Source organism: Canis lupus, chromosome 20 (genome assembly GCF_003254725.2).
Source record: "Canis lupus dingo isolate Sandy chromosome 20, ASM325472v2, whole genome shotgun sequence".
NCBI classification, from domain to species: domain Eukaryota; kingdom Metazoa; phylum Chordata; class Mammalia; order Carnivora; family Canidae; genus Canis; species Canis lupus.
Window position 1 is genome coordinate 43,147,718 of NC_064262.1, and position 14,522 is coordinate 43,162,239.

General features: G+C 55.3%; 1 protein-coding gene across 8 annotated transcripts in view; it reads right to left on the bottom strand.

Moving 5' to 3' along the window:
• Nucleotides 1-9,134: 9,134 nt before the first annotated feature.
• Nucleotides 9,135-14,522, bottom strand: part of LARS2 (leucyl-tRNA synthetase 2, mitochondrial) — a 189,139-nt gene continuing 183,751 nt past the window's right edge. For all 8 annotated transcript variants that reach the window (XM_025458240.3, XM_025458241.3, XM_035702736.2 and 5 more), the window contains one exon: nt 9,135-10,464. In XM_025458240.3, coding sequence (XP_025314025.1) covers nt 10,285-10,464 — 180 coding nt within the window. In that variant the 3' untranslated portion in view covers nt 9,135-10,284. The remainder of the gene's footprint in view (nt 10,465-14,522) is intronic.

Genomic DNA, 14,522 nt, shown 5'->3' on the forward strand with positions numbered 1-14,522 from the left:
GGGAGCCCGACGTGGGACTCGATCCCGGGTCTCCAGGATCACGCCCTGGGACAAAGGCGGTGCTAAACTGCTGAGCCACCCGGGCTGCCCCAGCCCCCAAGATTTGATGCCTCTGGTGATGGTGAGGTCCCCTGAGCACTGGTGAGGATGGGGCCCCCATGTGTAATGGTCCACAGTGGCCCCTGCCTCTGGCACGTCCTTGACTGTCAGCTGGGACTCGCACCCATTCTCATGACTGACCTGCCCTCCCCGCGGCCCCTCATCCCGTGGCTGTGGGGCTCTCCTCCATCAGGCAGGAATAAATGACCAGGGACCCGCCCCAGAGCAGGCCCTTGGCCGTGGTGTGTGTGTGGTGAGCGTCTGTGCCGTGTGTTTTGCGTGTGTGATACATGTATGCACGTGTGGTGAATGTGGCGTGTATGTGGTACGTGTGTATATGGTCGGTGCATGTGAGGTGTGTTTGGTATGTGAGACGTGGTCTGTGCGTATGTGCTGTGTGTAGTATATGCATGTGGGGTGTGTGTGTATCGGTAATAAATGCGTATAGTATTGGGGTGTAGGCGTGTGGTGTGGGCTATGGGTGTGTATGTGTGTACTGTGCTAGTATATGGTACGTGGGGTGTGTGTGTGTGTGTGTGTGTGTGTGTGTGTGGAGGTGGAGGCAGGCAGGGCTGAGGCGTAGATCTCCGGGACCAGAACAGTGACACACCCGGGGACGTGCCACATTTCCACTCTGAATGACCACGACCCTTCAGGAGCAGAACCTGAAGTCGCCCGGGTTCCCCGCGGGGCATCGGGACGCCCGCCTTTCTCTCCCCTTCAGGGTGTCCCCCACACTCCAGACCAACAGACCTTCCAAGTCACCTCCGCAAACCAGCGTGTGGGCCTCACGGGACCCGCCAACCGACCTTTGCGGTAAAAATCGGCCTTGACGAGACGGCACACCGCAGGCCTGTGGTTTCTTTTCTTGCTTTTTTTTTTTTTTTTTTTAAGATTTTATTTATTTATTCATGAGAGACGGAGAGAGGCAGAGACACAGGCAGAGGGAGACGCAGGCTCCCTGCGGGGGGCCCTATGCAGCCTCCAGGATCACAGCCTGAGCCGAGGCAGCCGCCCACCTGCTGAGGCCCCGCCGGGCCTGTGGTTTCTCGCATGTCCATGGGGCGGGGCAGGGGGCAGGGGGACGGGGCTGTGGCCGCAGGCGGGATCGCCCCTTCCCCCCGCCCCCCGGACTCCGACGGCCTGCGGCTGTCCTCGGGGGAGGTCTGGAAGCCCAGGGCTCAGCAGACATGGAGATCAAGAAGAGACACACAGATGAGCTGGGTTTGGGGCTGAAGACTCGGGGGCAAGGCAGCCAGGGCCCACCACATGCTTGGGTCCCCCTCCCCCCATGCTTCCCAGAAGCCCCCCTGCCCCCGAGGCCGGGTGACCGCATTCAGGCCAGGACAGGGTGGTGGAAGAGACGCATGGCCCTTCCAGACCTGGCACGTGAAAAGCTCCCTGGGGCACGGCTCCCTCCCTCCCCGCCCCTCAGGCTGGATGTCAGCGTCCAGGGTGACCCTGAAAGCAGGAGCCCAGCATGACGGAGCCGCGGCCCCTGGGTCCCTCCCACAGGCCGGAGCGCGGAACAGGGCCCCCTCCGCTGCTCCTTCTCCCAGGATTAGAGTTCTGGGAATGCGAAACAAGGTTTGCTGTGAGACCACGGAGGTTTCGGGCCTTAGAGGTTACACTTATCAGTTAGCCGATACCTACAATTTTATTTTTTTAAAGATTTTGTTTATTTATTTGACAGAGAGAGAAAGCACAAGCAGGGGTAGCAGCAGGCAGAGGGAGAGGGAAGCAGACTCCCTGCTCAGCGGGGCTCGATCCGGGGACCCCAGATCATGACCTGAGCCGAAGGCAGATGCTCAGCCGACTGAGCCACCCAGGCGCCCCTCTAGGCATTTTTTATTTGTAAAGATGCACGGCGACCAGGATGGCTAGCAGACAAGCAAGGCATCGGTGCGCGGGGACGGGGTTGTAGGCAATAAGGGAGGAACCGGTGACTAGGAGGTCTCGGCCCCTCTCCAAGGGGGCCCCGAGAGGCCACTGTACTCCCTGGGATGCTTGCCGGTTCGCTGATGACGGACGTGGTGACCGCCGTCTTTGTCGGCCGCTGGGACAAAGTGCCACAGACCGGGGGGCTTATGAACAACAGAAATTTATTCCTCACGGTTCCGGGAACGCGTGTCTGAGATCGGGGTCCCGCCACGGCCGAGCTCCGGTGACGGCAGCCTTCCCGGGCTGCAGACCCCCGCTTCTCCTTGGGCTCCCGCCCCTCTCTGTGCAGGGAGGCGAGCTCTCTGAGATTCCTCCGAGGGCACTGATGCCACTGACGGGGCCTACCCCCAGGACCCCATCACATGCCATCGCCTCCCAGTGGCCCTGCCTCCTTGCACCATTACTTGGCGGGGACAGGCTTCCAACATATGAATTTCTGGGGGTCATATTGAGTTCATAATAGTCAAACTATTAACAGAAAACTAAGATGTGGGATGCCTGGGTGGCTCAGCGGTTGAGCATCTGGCTTCGGCTCAGGTTGTGATCCTGGGGTCCCGGGATCGAGTCCTGCATCAGGCTCCCTGCTCAGTGGGGAGCCTGCTTCTCCCCCTGCCCCTCCTATCCCCCAGCTCATGCTTGTTCGCTCTGTCTCGTGTGCTCTCTTAAATAAAAAAAAAAAAAAAAAAAAACTTAATGTCTTAGTTTCTTTTCTTTCTTTTTGTTTTTTTAAGTGACCATGAAGAAGTTTATTGATAACTACTACTGGAGATAGTAGGTGACACTTGGCCCAGGGCCCCCGCTTCTCAGCTACTTCTTCTAGCCTATTTCTGCACAGTGGCCGCCCTGGTGTCCTGCCCACGGATGGGGGGCCCCTCTGGACCCCCTAGACAAAGGCCTCCCTGGCCCACCTTGGCTCTATTTCTAGTGGAAAGGGAAGCTTGCCTTCTCCTGATGAGTGACACGCCAGACCCAGGGAATGTCATCAATCTTTGGGTGGCCCTGCCTCCCCGGCGAACCCCACAGTGTTCACTACACCCTTTGCATGCGCCCCCATCACCTCCCTGTCTGAGGGAGGGGAATCCTTCCCCAGGACACAGTTCTCTCCTGGTCCTGCGGGCAGCCCATGGAGGTGCAGCTGCAGTGGTGTGGGGGGGGTGGGGGGTCTCCTCTGGAAGGGGCCAAGGGCAGCCAAGCTCTGATCCCAGATGAGGTCCTTCTGTTGCGCCCTGAGGTCAGCCCAGGCCATGTGCCCCCCACCTCCTTCCGCGGCATTTCCCTAGTGGCACGTGGGTTGAGCAAGTGGACTCCCTGACTTCTAGGTCCCCGTGATGGAGCCCAAAGGAGGCTCGGTCGGCCTGCCAGAGGTGGTGGCCCCTCGGGAGGGGTCAGTCCCAGGTTCGGAGAGCGCCCAGACCTCTCTCCGTGGGCAGTCGCTGAGTTGGTGCCTCAGGCCACGGGGGATGTGCCTACCCTTCTGGGCTGCAGGTCAGGAAGCGGGGGTGCCTTGGGATGATCGGAGATTTGGTGGGACAGGGTCAGAATCACGGCTCTGCCCTCTTCTCCCGTGTGGAATGAGCAAGGCCCCTTCGGAGGTAAAGTCGTCAGAACGGGGCCTGCCATGTAATTGGTTTGCGATAAATGGTCAATATTATCATTGCTAGTATTAGGGGATCCCAGACTGGGGCTCCCACACCCTGAGTGTCTGGCACGGGCAACGCTCTTCCAGAGGCCCGACAGGAACGGAAATTCAAGTTCAGGGCTTGAGGCTGGGGAGGTGAGTCATGAGTGTTGGGTCCCAGGCCAGCTGGGTGACTTCAGCAGGCCTGGCCACCACCTCCCCTGCAGGGCCTCCCTCTCCTTGCGCTCCTCCCCCATGCGGGCGGGTGGCCCCAAGATACAGTGGAAGCCTGGAGCGGCCCCACCCTTGCATCTGGGGCCTCTGCCCCCAGGACTGGCCTTTCCCTGGGTGTTGCAGGCTCTCCCCTTCCCACCAGCACCAGCAATGCCCACCCACCCACTCGCCCTCGGGGGGATCCCCCCCTTGCTCACTGTCGGTCATCCCAGATTCCAATCTCCAAACTCATCGGCTTGGATGAGATCCTCTAGCCGCCCACCCTTGGAGGGTCGGACAGGGACCCAGCCCACGGAACAGATGTTTCTGCTCGTCAGCCTCCCAGGGAGAAAGGGGAGAGCAGATCCTTCTCATTCTGTCTACCCTGTGCCTTCCCCTGGCCTACAGGGTGCGGTGGGGCTCGTGCATCGGGGGGATTTCCGTCCTGAGCTGAATTTTGCTGCCGGGAGCCCCAGGCTGGGCCTACAGAGGAGGGGAGGGGTGCTGCGAGTGGACTGGGCACAGAGCAGAGGCAAGATGCTTCGTCACTTACGGTCACGGTCTCAAGCAAGCCCCAGCCTGTTCGAGCCACAGCTTGGTCACCAGCAGGAGGGGGACAGTAAGGCCTCCTGGTCAGTCTCACCCACCGCCCGGGAGCCTAGCGGCACGTTGGCGCGAGGAGGCCAGGGGTGGCCAGGCTTGTTCAGACTCCATCCCGCCGCATTCCACTTCTCCGAGTCTGGCTGCTGCCTCGAGCCTTTGCTCACCCACAGGCTCGCTGCTCCTCGGGCCTGGACTGTCGCCTTCTCTCTCCGGGTGGTCGCCGTGGGTGCTCCGATCAATCCTCTTCACAGGCTGGCGGCTGTTCCCAGCTGCTCTGCAGGGTGGCTGCTGAGGGCTCAGCTGTGCCCCATCTTGGGAGACTTTCCCTGAGCCAAGGAAGGGGGTCCCTTCATCCCCAGATGCCTAGAAAGTTCTCACCTCCACACCCAGAAGTGACCCGCAGCCAGTGATGGACAGATTCAAGCACAAAAGCCCAGCCCCTTCTGCAAGGCAGGACAAGTCTGCAGGGCCACACAACATGCCAGAGCTCCAGTTTAGAATTCTCTGGATAGAAAGAGCAAGAAATGGGCTGTACTCCCCCCCACCCCCACCGCGAGACATCCCACATCTTGCCTCCCAGGTAGGCAGGTTGGTGCTGCAGAGGAAGCAGGAGCCGGGGACAGAAAGGCAGACCCAGGACGACTTATGTAGGTTTCTAGACATTTCTAGGCTTCTGTCCTTATTTATAGGAAGTGGGTCATAATTCTTACTTTGTTGCTTCGATGTACGAATTCCAGAGTAGCGACAAAGCCTCTGCAATGGCGTTTGGCACACAACATGACCCTGGAGGGAGGCCCGGGTGGCTCAGCGGTTGAGCGTCCACCTTTGGCTCAGGGAGTGATCCTGGAGACCCAGGATCAAGTCCCACATCAGGCTCCCTGCATGGAGCCTGCTTCTCCCTCTGCCTGTGTCTTTCATGAATAAATAAAATCTTTAGAAAAAAAAAAAAATGACCCTGGAAGCATGGCTGCTCCTTCCCTTCTCTCCCAGGAGGAGGAAGGCTGAGGAGGGCAGGTGGGGGGAAGGCCAGCTGGTGCAGGGACCATGCCCTCTCTGACCTGTGGTCTGTGGTGACCAACTCTGGCCCAGCAGGAGTGTTGCAGGCCCGTTGCTCACTGTGGCATGTCCATGGGCACTAGTGACCTCATAACCCCTCCTCTGTGGCTCAGTTCAGGAGCCAAACCACCTGTAAATGAAAACTTCTGATACCCCACTTTGGGTTTAGAGGCCATATTACCTGAGCACTGGCCTGCCATGGGGCCCCTGGGCCATGAAAGACCTGCCAGGTCTCTGGTGGACTTCTCTATGTGCCCCCAAACCTCCAGCTCACACCCTGGACCATTGCCCCCAGCAGCCTCAGCCCACCAATCAGTAAACCCCAACCCAAGGCTGCTCCACTCTGTCAAGAGGCATCCCCAGCACAACACAGGCTCTCTTTCCTGTAGCTGCTGCGGAGGGAAGGGCGCAGAGGCCACTCGGGAAAACTTCTACTCTGGGTGCCCTAGGCAGGCCACCCCACCTGAACCAGACTTGATCGAAGGGCTGAGGCTAGGCTCACACGTATGGTTTCCAGCTCTTGGCTTTTTGTCCCTTGCTCTGTTCTTCCCCATGTCACAATCTAGTGTGTCCTGGGACAAAAGTGAATGGCCAAAATGGGGCCAGAACAAGGTTGGGAGCTTCCCAGGCCCCTGGCAGGCTGTCTGTGGTGGGGCTACCATTTAAGGAAAAGTGGATCTCCAGCACCAGAGAGATCACTGTCACCTAGATGAAGCTCCAAGAAACAAACCAGCAGGCATGGAATCAAGGAAGCGGATAATACAAAGTTTTCAGGACAGGAGGTGAAAATACCAAATAGTAGGGCTGATTCTACCCAATGAGATTAAAATTCCTCCAAGTTTACAGTTTAAATCTTTTTCCTCAACAGGCCTGGGATGCATATTTTTCTAAATGTTCTCTACTTTCTGACCAAAGATAATCCCATTCTAGACCATTAGCTTATTCTTACTCAGGCAAGATTACTCATAATAAGGCGTTCTCATTTATTGCGAGCTTATTCCGTGCCATGTGCTTTGCACACATTCTCTCACTTTATCCTCATACCCCAAGGCATTATTTTTACTCCTGTTTTATAGTTGAGAAAACAAAGGATCAGAGACATTCCAGGGCTTGCCTAGGTCACGGAGGTTTCAAGTGACACAGTCACTCCGTCACAGTCACACAGAAGCTTGGTCCCGGCTGACTCCGGAGCTCACGCCCTTGGCCACCATATTGGTTTATCCACTGGGAACAGGAGAGTTCCACGAAGGGAATGTTACCTCCTGTTCTTCTGTCCTCAGGCTGCAAGAGTCTGAGGAGGTTCCCACACCTGCCCACACTGAGTGGCTGCAAACAACAGCTTTAGGGGGCTGCTTTTCACTTTAGATTCCACTGCATACAACAAAGAACCTATGCTCTCCTAGTTGGGGCATGTCCTAACTGGCAACTAGCTACTGCAGGAGAAAAAAAAAAAAAAAAGAAAAATCAAGGGGGGGAAAAAAAACAAGAAAAATCAAGGGGGACAGGCTTTTAGCTCATTTGGATCTTCACATAATTGCACATTTTGATATATTTCCCCCATTATTGAAATACTGCATGGCCAACACAAGTTAGAATATGCAAAAAAGTAGAGAGAAGGAAAAAATTACTTGTAGGACTCCCAACCAATGATTTGTGGGCAAATCTCCTCTCTGCGTAAAGGTTAGGGTTGGTTGGAATTTTAAAAAATTATCAGGTCAGGATCACATTGTGTAAATATTCTGATTTATTCATGAGAAAGATGTCACATTACTTTTTTTTTTTTTTTTTATAAACCATCTTTGGTTGGCTGCTTTTCCTTCCATTAACTGGCTGCACCCTATTTTCCTTAACCAGCTCCCGAAGGGTGTGTAGTTGGGTTGGGAGGAAGCATGTCTAAGCCTTTTTTTCCAGCTCATTTATTGTTTCAGGGTGTCAGAGATCAATTTCATTTTCCTTGGCAGGCAGTTGGCGCCTACTGTAGTGGCATCTGTCATGGGGCTTCCCAGGCGCCGCCTCCTCTATGCGTAAGCCTGCTTCGTAACTCACTCGCTTGACAGCAGTAACCCTGCCATCGCCCGTGAACCTGGGCAATCCACCGATGTGGCCTCAACCTCTGCCTCCAGCCCTACGGAAGCCACACCATGTTCTCACAACCTCAGCCACTCTCCATCCCTGCACAAGGCCAGTTACGAGGTGGGGGCCGGGGGCACGGGCGAACACAGTAGGGAGGCATCAGGGGATTCGGAGGCCAGATGTGGGTTTGGATCCCAGTTCTACTTTTCTGCTGTGGAATCAGAGCAAATCATTGAACCTCAGAGCCCAAGCTTCTTCGTATTTATGAGGCTAATACCCTCCCTCTAGGGTTTCTGTGGGAGTTAAATGACATAATGCAAGGGAACCTGTTGAGTCCAGTTTTTGACCTAATCAAAGTAGTTAATAAAGGACTGAGATCATTCCCCACCCCACCTCCCTGCCCCCAGGGATTAGCGTTCTGTTCCATTGTTCCTTTATACCAACCATCTCCACTAGTACCAAGGAGCTCTTGTTTTCTTCTTCTTCTTTTTTTAAAGACGCAGAGAGAGGCAGAGACACAGGCAGAGAGAGAAGCAGGCTCCATGCAGGGAGTGCGATGTGGGACTCAATCCCGGACCCTGGGGTCACGCCCTGAGCTGAAGGCAGATGCTCAACCACTGAGCCATCCAGGCATCCCAGGAGCTCTTGTTTTCCAAAGGTTTATCCTCTTTGGAGAAGAAAAGTTCTCCAAAGGCAAGACCAGTTAGCCCAGCAGCCTTGAGGCTTTAATGGCCCATTGCTCTGGCCAGATTATGTGCAGATCAAGGGCTCCCTGCCCTTACCCTGTGGCAGGTTCCAGGCCACTCAGCTTACTTTAGGAAGAAATAGGACAATCAAGCAAAAACACTTGAGGCTCCCTCCCTGTATCAAATATCCTCATCCACTAGCTTATGTTGAACCTACACAGGCTGTAGAATGGGACTGTGTGCACCCAGGTCAGCTCGGGAGCATCTAAGCACCTGCTGGGGAGTTCTGGTCCTGCCTCCCTGTTCTGGGCCTCGTCTTTCCTAGCTTTCCTCCTTCATGTTTGGGTCCCTACACCAGACTCCTCTCAGTGAAGCTGAAGATAGGGAGAGGACGGGCTCGTTAGACATTATGGTTCAAATCCATCAGTTAACCCAGTGGCGCTCAAAACTTGCTGCCGGTTAGAATCACCCATGCAGCTTTTAAAGCTCCCTGAGGCCCAAATACACCTTAAAGTAATTAAATTGGAATTTCGGGGCATGGGGACCAGGCTGTATTAAGTTGATCTGTAACTGTGAACAATCAATTGAGATAACTCACTACCTTCGGACCAGCCAGGCTGTATTGAGAATCAGTAACTTAACTGCTGCTGTTGCTAAGGGGCCTGAACAAGCGTTGTATACCGCATTCTGGAAGTCCGGCACACACCTCACTTTGTGACTTTCCGGGTGGAGTCAGGTCCAGAGCCGGTGCTTCTGATGACAATGGAGCACCTCAATCTGTTCCTGATTAACTCCTAGAATTGGAAATATGGTGGCTATAGCAAGATCACACATATGTCCCAAAGTCATACATGACAAACATTTTATTGCGTTAAAAAAAAGTCATCTGTTAGCTGCTCAGCTGTAGCCACATGTGAGGCTACTTTGGAAAAATAATAGAGATTTTCAGGGGCGCAGAATGGCTGCATTCTCCTCCACTTCCCCAATAAGCATTCATCAGTGGCTCAGGCCAGTTCTGGTAAGAGCACCTAATTGTTGACTTCACATAAAACCAGATTACCCTAATGCACGGACAACCTCGCTGGCAGCCAGACGGCAGTGGTGGCTCGAACGCGGAGGCAGCGCTCGGTGGCATCGGCCCACTCGCCTGGGGCAAGCTCGCTCTGGCTAACGAGAGGCGCTGGGGACACAGCAACGTCGGGCCATCTGGGGCCCACATGAGCAGCCTCCCCGTGGGGCTGCGGTGGGCCTGGGATCGGCTCCAGCTGAGCTCAGAACCAGCGTGGTTCTGCTTCACGCCGCAGCACATTTTTCATCCCGAGGGAGTTGGAAGCCATGCTTCGCCCAAGAGCCCGTGTGTCAGCAGCAGAGCAGGCCCGGCAGCGGGGACGCCTGCAGAAGGACCGGGCTCAGAGCAGCTTCTGCAGATTGCAGCGGGCTCGCCACATGCTGGACATCTGGACACGATCCAAATGGCTCCCCTGTCCAGCCTGAGAGTGAGTAGACCATCTGCACTGATGCCCAAGCCGTCACCCGTTTAACACTGGCTGTCCATACTGCTCCTGTGCCGGGTGTGGGTCCTCAGTTTACTCTCATGTTTCCGGGGTGTGCCTAAGGCAGCACAATTTCTAGGAGTCAGAGCTCCCAGGCTGCTCAAGAGGCACCTCGTTCATTCTCACTTGCTTCTCTTCTTGCCTTCCTGTAGACCCCCAGGGGACACCCAGCAGTTCCTCTGGTGGCTTCACCTGCGTCAGCTGGCTTCCTCCACCTGCAGTGGTTGCCCAAGCCCTCTGCCCCTGCTTGCCCTCCTCCTCTGTCCACACCCACCCTCACCCCTGCACCGGCCCCACCACACAGGCTCACTGCCCAAGCCCATGTCAGAGCAGGAGGACATCTGTTGCTTCCCCCGCCCTGGGCCAGCACACTCCCAAGCCTTCCTCCCCTGCAGCAGTGGGAAGGAGGCCCCCTCCTTCCTCAGAGGCCGCCCTCCTGTAGTCAGTCCTGCACCAGAAAGTTGATGAGGGCCGTTCTGGGGGACAGGAAAGCCTTCTTGATGCTTCGCCCCTGCAAGAGCTTGACACCCAGCTCGCTTTGGAGGACAAGTTCATGGACCTTGTCCTGGTCCTGCGCGACTCCTTGGGGCACGGGGATTTTGCCGCAGGCTTTGTTGTTGATCTGGGAGGGAGAAGAACAGAGACAGAGACATGAGGAGCGGTCCTGAGAGTGGCAGGTGGCCCCAGGCCAACACCCGCTTCCTGTAGACGGCAGCATCTGTGCGGGAAGGCAGGAAGACACAAGCACCAGCTTCCCCAGAGGATGGAGGGCAGTGAGGACAGGATTAACGCCCGTAAACCACAGACCAGGGGGGAGAGAGGATGCGGGCGCCCCAGCCCCGAGTGCGCACCTGTGCCTCCTGAGCGCCACCCCATACCAGCTGTGCTGGTGGTTAGCTCAAGACCCTCAGCGGCTTCCAGGGGGAGAGGGATGGTTGGGTCACTGGGGACCGAGTCTAAGTTCCGCTCACAGGGGGGTGTCACCGTGAGGATTTAACCCCGGCTCCTGGGGATGGCAGGCAACCTCCTGGCTGGGGGCCTGGCTCCGAAATGGGGCACCCAAGAATGGGGACTGGGAAACTGGACCCACATCACTTTAACTCAGCCTTGCCGAGAACGGGGTCCGTCTGATTCCAGACATCGGTGGGTATTCACCAAGTACTGTTCAGTGAGGACAAAATTCACAGCAAATATGAATAGATATCGGCACTGGGTGTGGGAGCTTCTGAACAGCCTTGCTTTAGATCCTCCATCCCACCGCTCCTGTAGGAACACTTGCATTTCTTTCATTTGTGCTCTTTCTCCCCTCACCAAGATTTTGTTTATTTATTCATGAGAGACACACACAGAGGCCGAGACATAGGCACAGGGAGAAGCAGGCTCCCTGTGGGGCGCTGAATGCGGGACTTGATCCCCGGGATCACACCCTGAGCAGAAGGCAGATGCTCAACCACTGAGCCACCCTGGTGCCCCTAATGTTCCTGTCTTGTTCTTGTTTTTTTTTTTTACTGGGAAAATACAGACATTGTATTATGAAAAGTTATCAGGAATCATTTTGTAGGTTTCAACCAAAGCCTATCAGGTGTCCCTCATGACCCAACTTCATTTTTTCAGATTTACTAAGAACTCAGTGGCATTTTTTCTTGGTTGTATCAACCTACATCACTGGTGGGGGCCCAATAAGATAAAACATTGTGTCCTGAAATAATTCTAAAATATGATTCTCCTAAAAAAGCCTCCTGGATGCAGGGTGTTGGTGTCCTAAAGCTATGAACTGGGGCTGCTAGTCAAAGGACTGTGCCCCCTGCCACCCCGTCCTCCCACCACCTTGTTTCTAAGCCACTAGAAGCCGCCTTCTTTCATGAACACATGCTTGCTTTGACCAAGACCTCAGAAAAGACACCCCACCCTGTCACATCAAAGCTGTGCCCTTCTTCAGATCCTGGGGGCCCCAAAACGCATTCTCAGAACTGGGAGTGGTAATGAGTCCCGGCTCCAGCTCTGGCTCTTGGTTCTGACCCAGGGAAGAGTGGCCCAGGGCAAGGGCTCTTTAGCCACTTGCTGTGATGGGGCGTGTGGGGAGAGAGCACATGCTCTCATGCAGACTCTCAGGCCTGGACTTCAGTTTTCTCTTCTTTAAGGATGGAATTCTCTGGATGGCTGAGGGAGATAACCTGTCTGAAGGTCACTCCCTGATTATGCCCCTTTGTTTGGACTCCTGGCCACGATGGAAGGAGCCAGTGTGAGATGTCCTCTTCTATACATGGCCTGGGCACCATGACCCTACTTTTAGACCGAGTGCCTCCGTGGAGCCTGGGGGCTGACTCTCAGCTGTCCCTGGTGAGGCCTGTCCAGGGGCTGAGTCATTTTTGTCCCTAGTTGGGCCTGAGGGTGGGGCAAGTGACCTGGATGTGGCCAGGGAGCCCAGTGGGCATTCCCACATGGCCTGGACACCTTCTCACGGCTTCTGGCTCCCCGGGCCTTCCCTTTAGTTGCCTAACCCAGGGCAGTTCCTTAGAGTGAGGGGGTCTCCAATGCACTCCACCTCCTGGCATGAGGCACCAGGTAAATGGACAACAGAAGCCCAGGTGGGATTCCACACTGGACTTGGCCTTCAGGGGTCCACAGGGGAAGAAGCTCTTTCAAATCACCTCAAGTAGTGACCATTTGACTTGCGAAAAGTCTTCTGGTCCCCATCTGGTGGCCTTGCAAGCTTCCATCTTTGCCACCTCCCCTCATTACTCACAGCCTCGGTCCAGGGCCTCAGCTTTGTTCTCTGAGACTTTGCCAACTGTTGCCTGATGGGCCCCTGGCCATGAGCACTACCTCCGTCTCATCCATGGCCACCCAGCGACACAAGGGCAGCCCTGTGATAGCTACGAACAATGAACGCTCCCGCTGACTAAGCTCTCACCCCATGCCAGGTGATGAGCTACGCAATCCACTGAGCCAACCTGTTCATCCTCCCACAACCCTGTGAGGTGCGTGTATAACCACTCTGTGCCCATTTAACAGATGGGGAAGCTGAGGCACACAAGGTGAAGCCACTTCATCCAGCAGGTGATGTGAATGGGATGACCCCCCTCAACCCCCGTTAGATGCCCTGCCTGCCCCCAACCCTCTCAGAGGCAGAGCCTGGCCTTCTCCCCAGCTCACAGACCCACCATCCCCGAGGGCTTTCCCTGTCTTTGCTTCTGCCAATGAGGCATCCTCTTCTCCATGAGGGAAACACCGCTCCCCTTCATAGAGCCCGCCCCACGCCCCTTCCCTGCACTGTCCCCGCTGCCGGAAGCAGTGACTGCCCACAGCAGCAGCCAGCGGCACCTGCCATCTCCCTCGGGGATTAGGCCCGTACTGCCGCTGTTCCCTCACTTGTACTGTGGACTTGGTTACATGTCATCTGTGACATGGGGAAAACAGGGCCTGCTCCCAGGGCTGTCGTGTGGGGTAAACGAGTATCTGGAAAGTTCTTAGGGCAGAGCCTGGCCCTTACGCGGCGCTCACTACTTGTTAAAGGGTTTTGTTGTTAGTGCATCAAGAAGCGGGCTAAGCACCTCCTGGTATTATTCGATTTAATTCTTTCCACAACGGGCAAAGCTAGGTGCTGCGTTTGCCTCCTTTTGTAGCTGAGGAAGCTGAGGCTACAGAAGCATTTTGTAAAATGGACACTTCCAACCAGGACAGTCTCACTCCCAAGCTCTACGCCTTAACCTTGAGGCTACAGAACTCCCTGTGTGTGTGGCAGTTGTGGAGCCCTGAGACCATGGGCACTGAGCCTCATGAATCTATGGTGGTGCCTCTGGCCTGGGTGTACCTGGTGTTGGGCCCAGCCCTGCGTGACATGGGCACGGCGAGACCAAACCACGCTGAATGACAATGTGCTATATATACTGCAGCTGCTCCTTCTGGCCAGGGCACCAGTCAGGATCCCACGGACACAGAGCACAGCGTGGCACGCTGCCCTGAGCCGGAGGTTCTCCAACTGGGCAAACCCACAGGGAGTCCTACTCACATTTTAAACTTTGGGTTTTCATTTCCACGATAACTTAGAACTATTTTTATCAATTACCAGAACTGAATTTCTTTTCTGCAGTGATTAAAGTGGAATGATAGTTTACAGACTCAAACTTTGGTTTCTCAAGTCGGCATTTCTTGTGCTATGAACGAGTTCTCTGGGGGTACACAAGACATTTCTTATAAACGTTACTTAAGGTAAAGAAATCTCTCTGTGCCACAAGGCTTCTTCTGGTTTTGAGGAGTTTTGGAAGAAGCCCACCAGGGCAGGCCCACCTCCTCCCTGCTATGGGGGAAGCAAAGTGGGGTTGGTGGGGAACTAGGTGCCTGGAGAGGTGGTGTGGAGACAAAGTGGCTGTGAAGGGGCCGGGTCTCCTCCACAGAGTTGGCTCTTTAAACACCGACCTGCCGGCTAGGCCCAGGGTTTGTACAGATGCAGGAGGGCAGGGGCCTGGCAGACTGAGTGCCTGTGAGCCTGGGCTCTCCCCCAGCTCCCAAGTGATGTGTGTCCATGGCCCTTTTCACCATGTGCAGTAATTTTATTTGTTTTTCTTTCCTTTTTCTTTTCCCAATCTCTCCCCCTCAGCTTTCAGCTCCATCAGGGCATCAGACCCTGTCTGTCCTGTTTGATTTGTATCCCCAAAGCCTAGCACTGAGCCTGACACA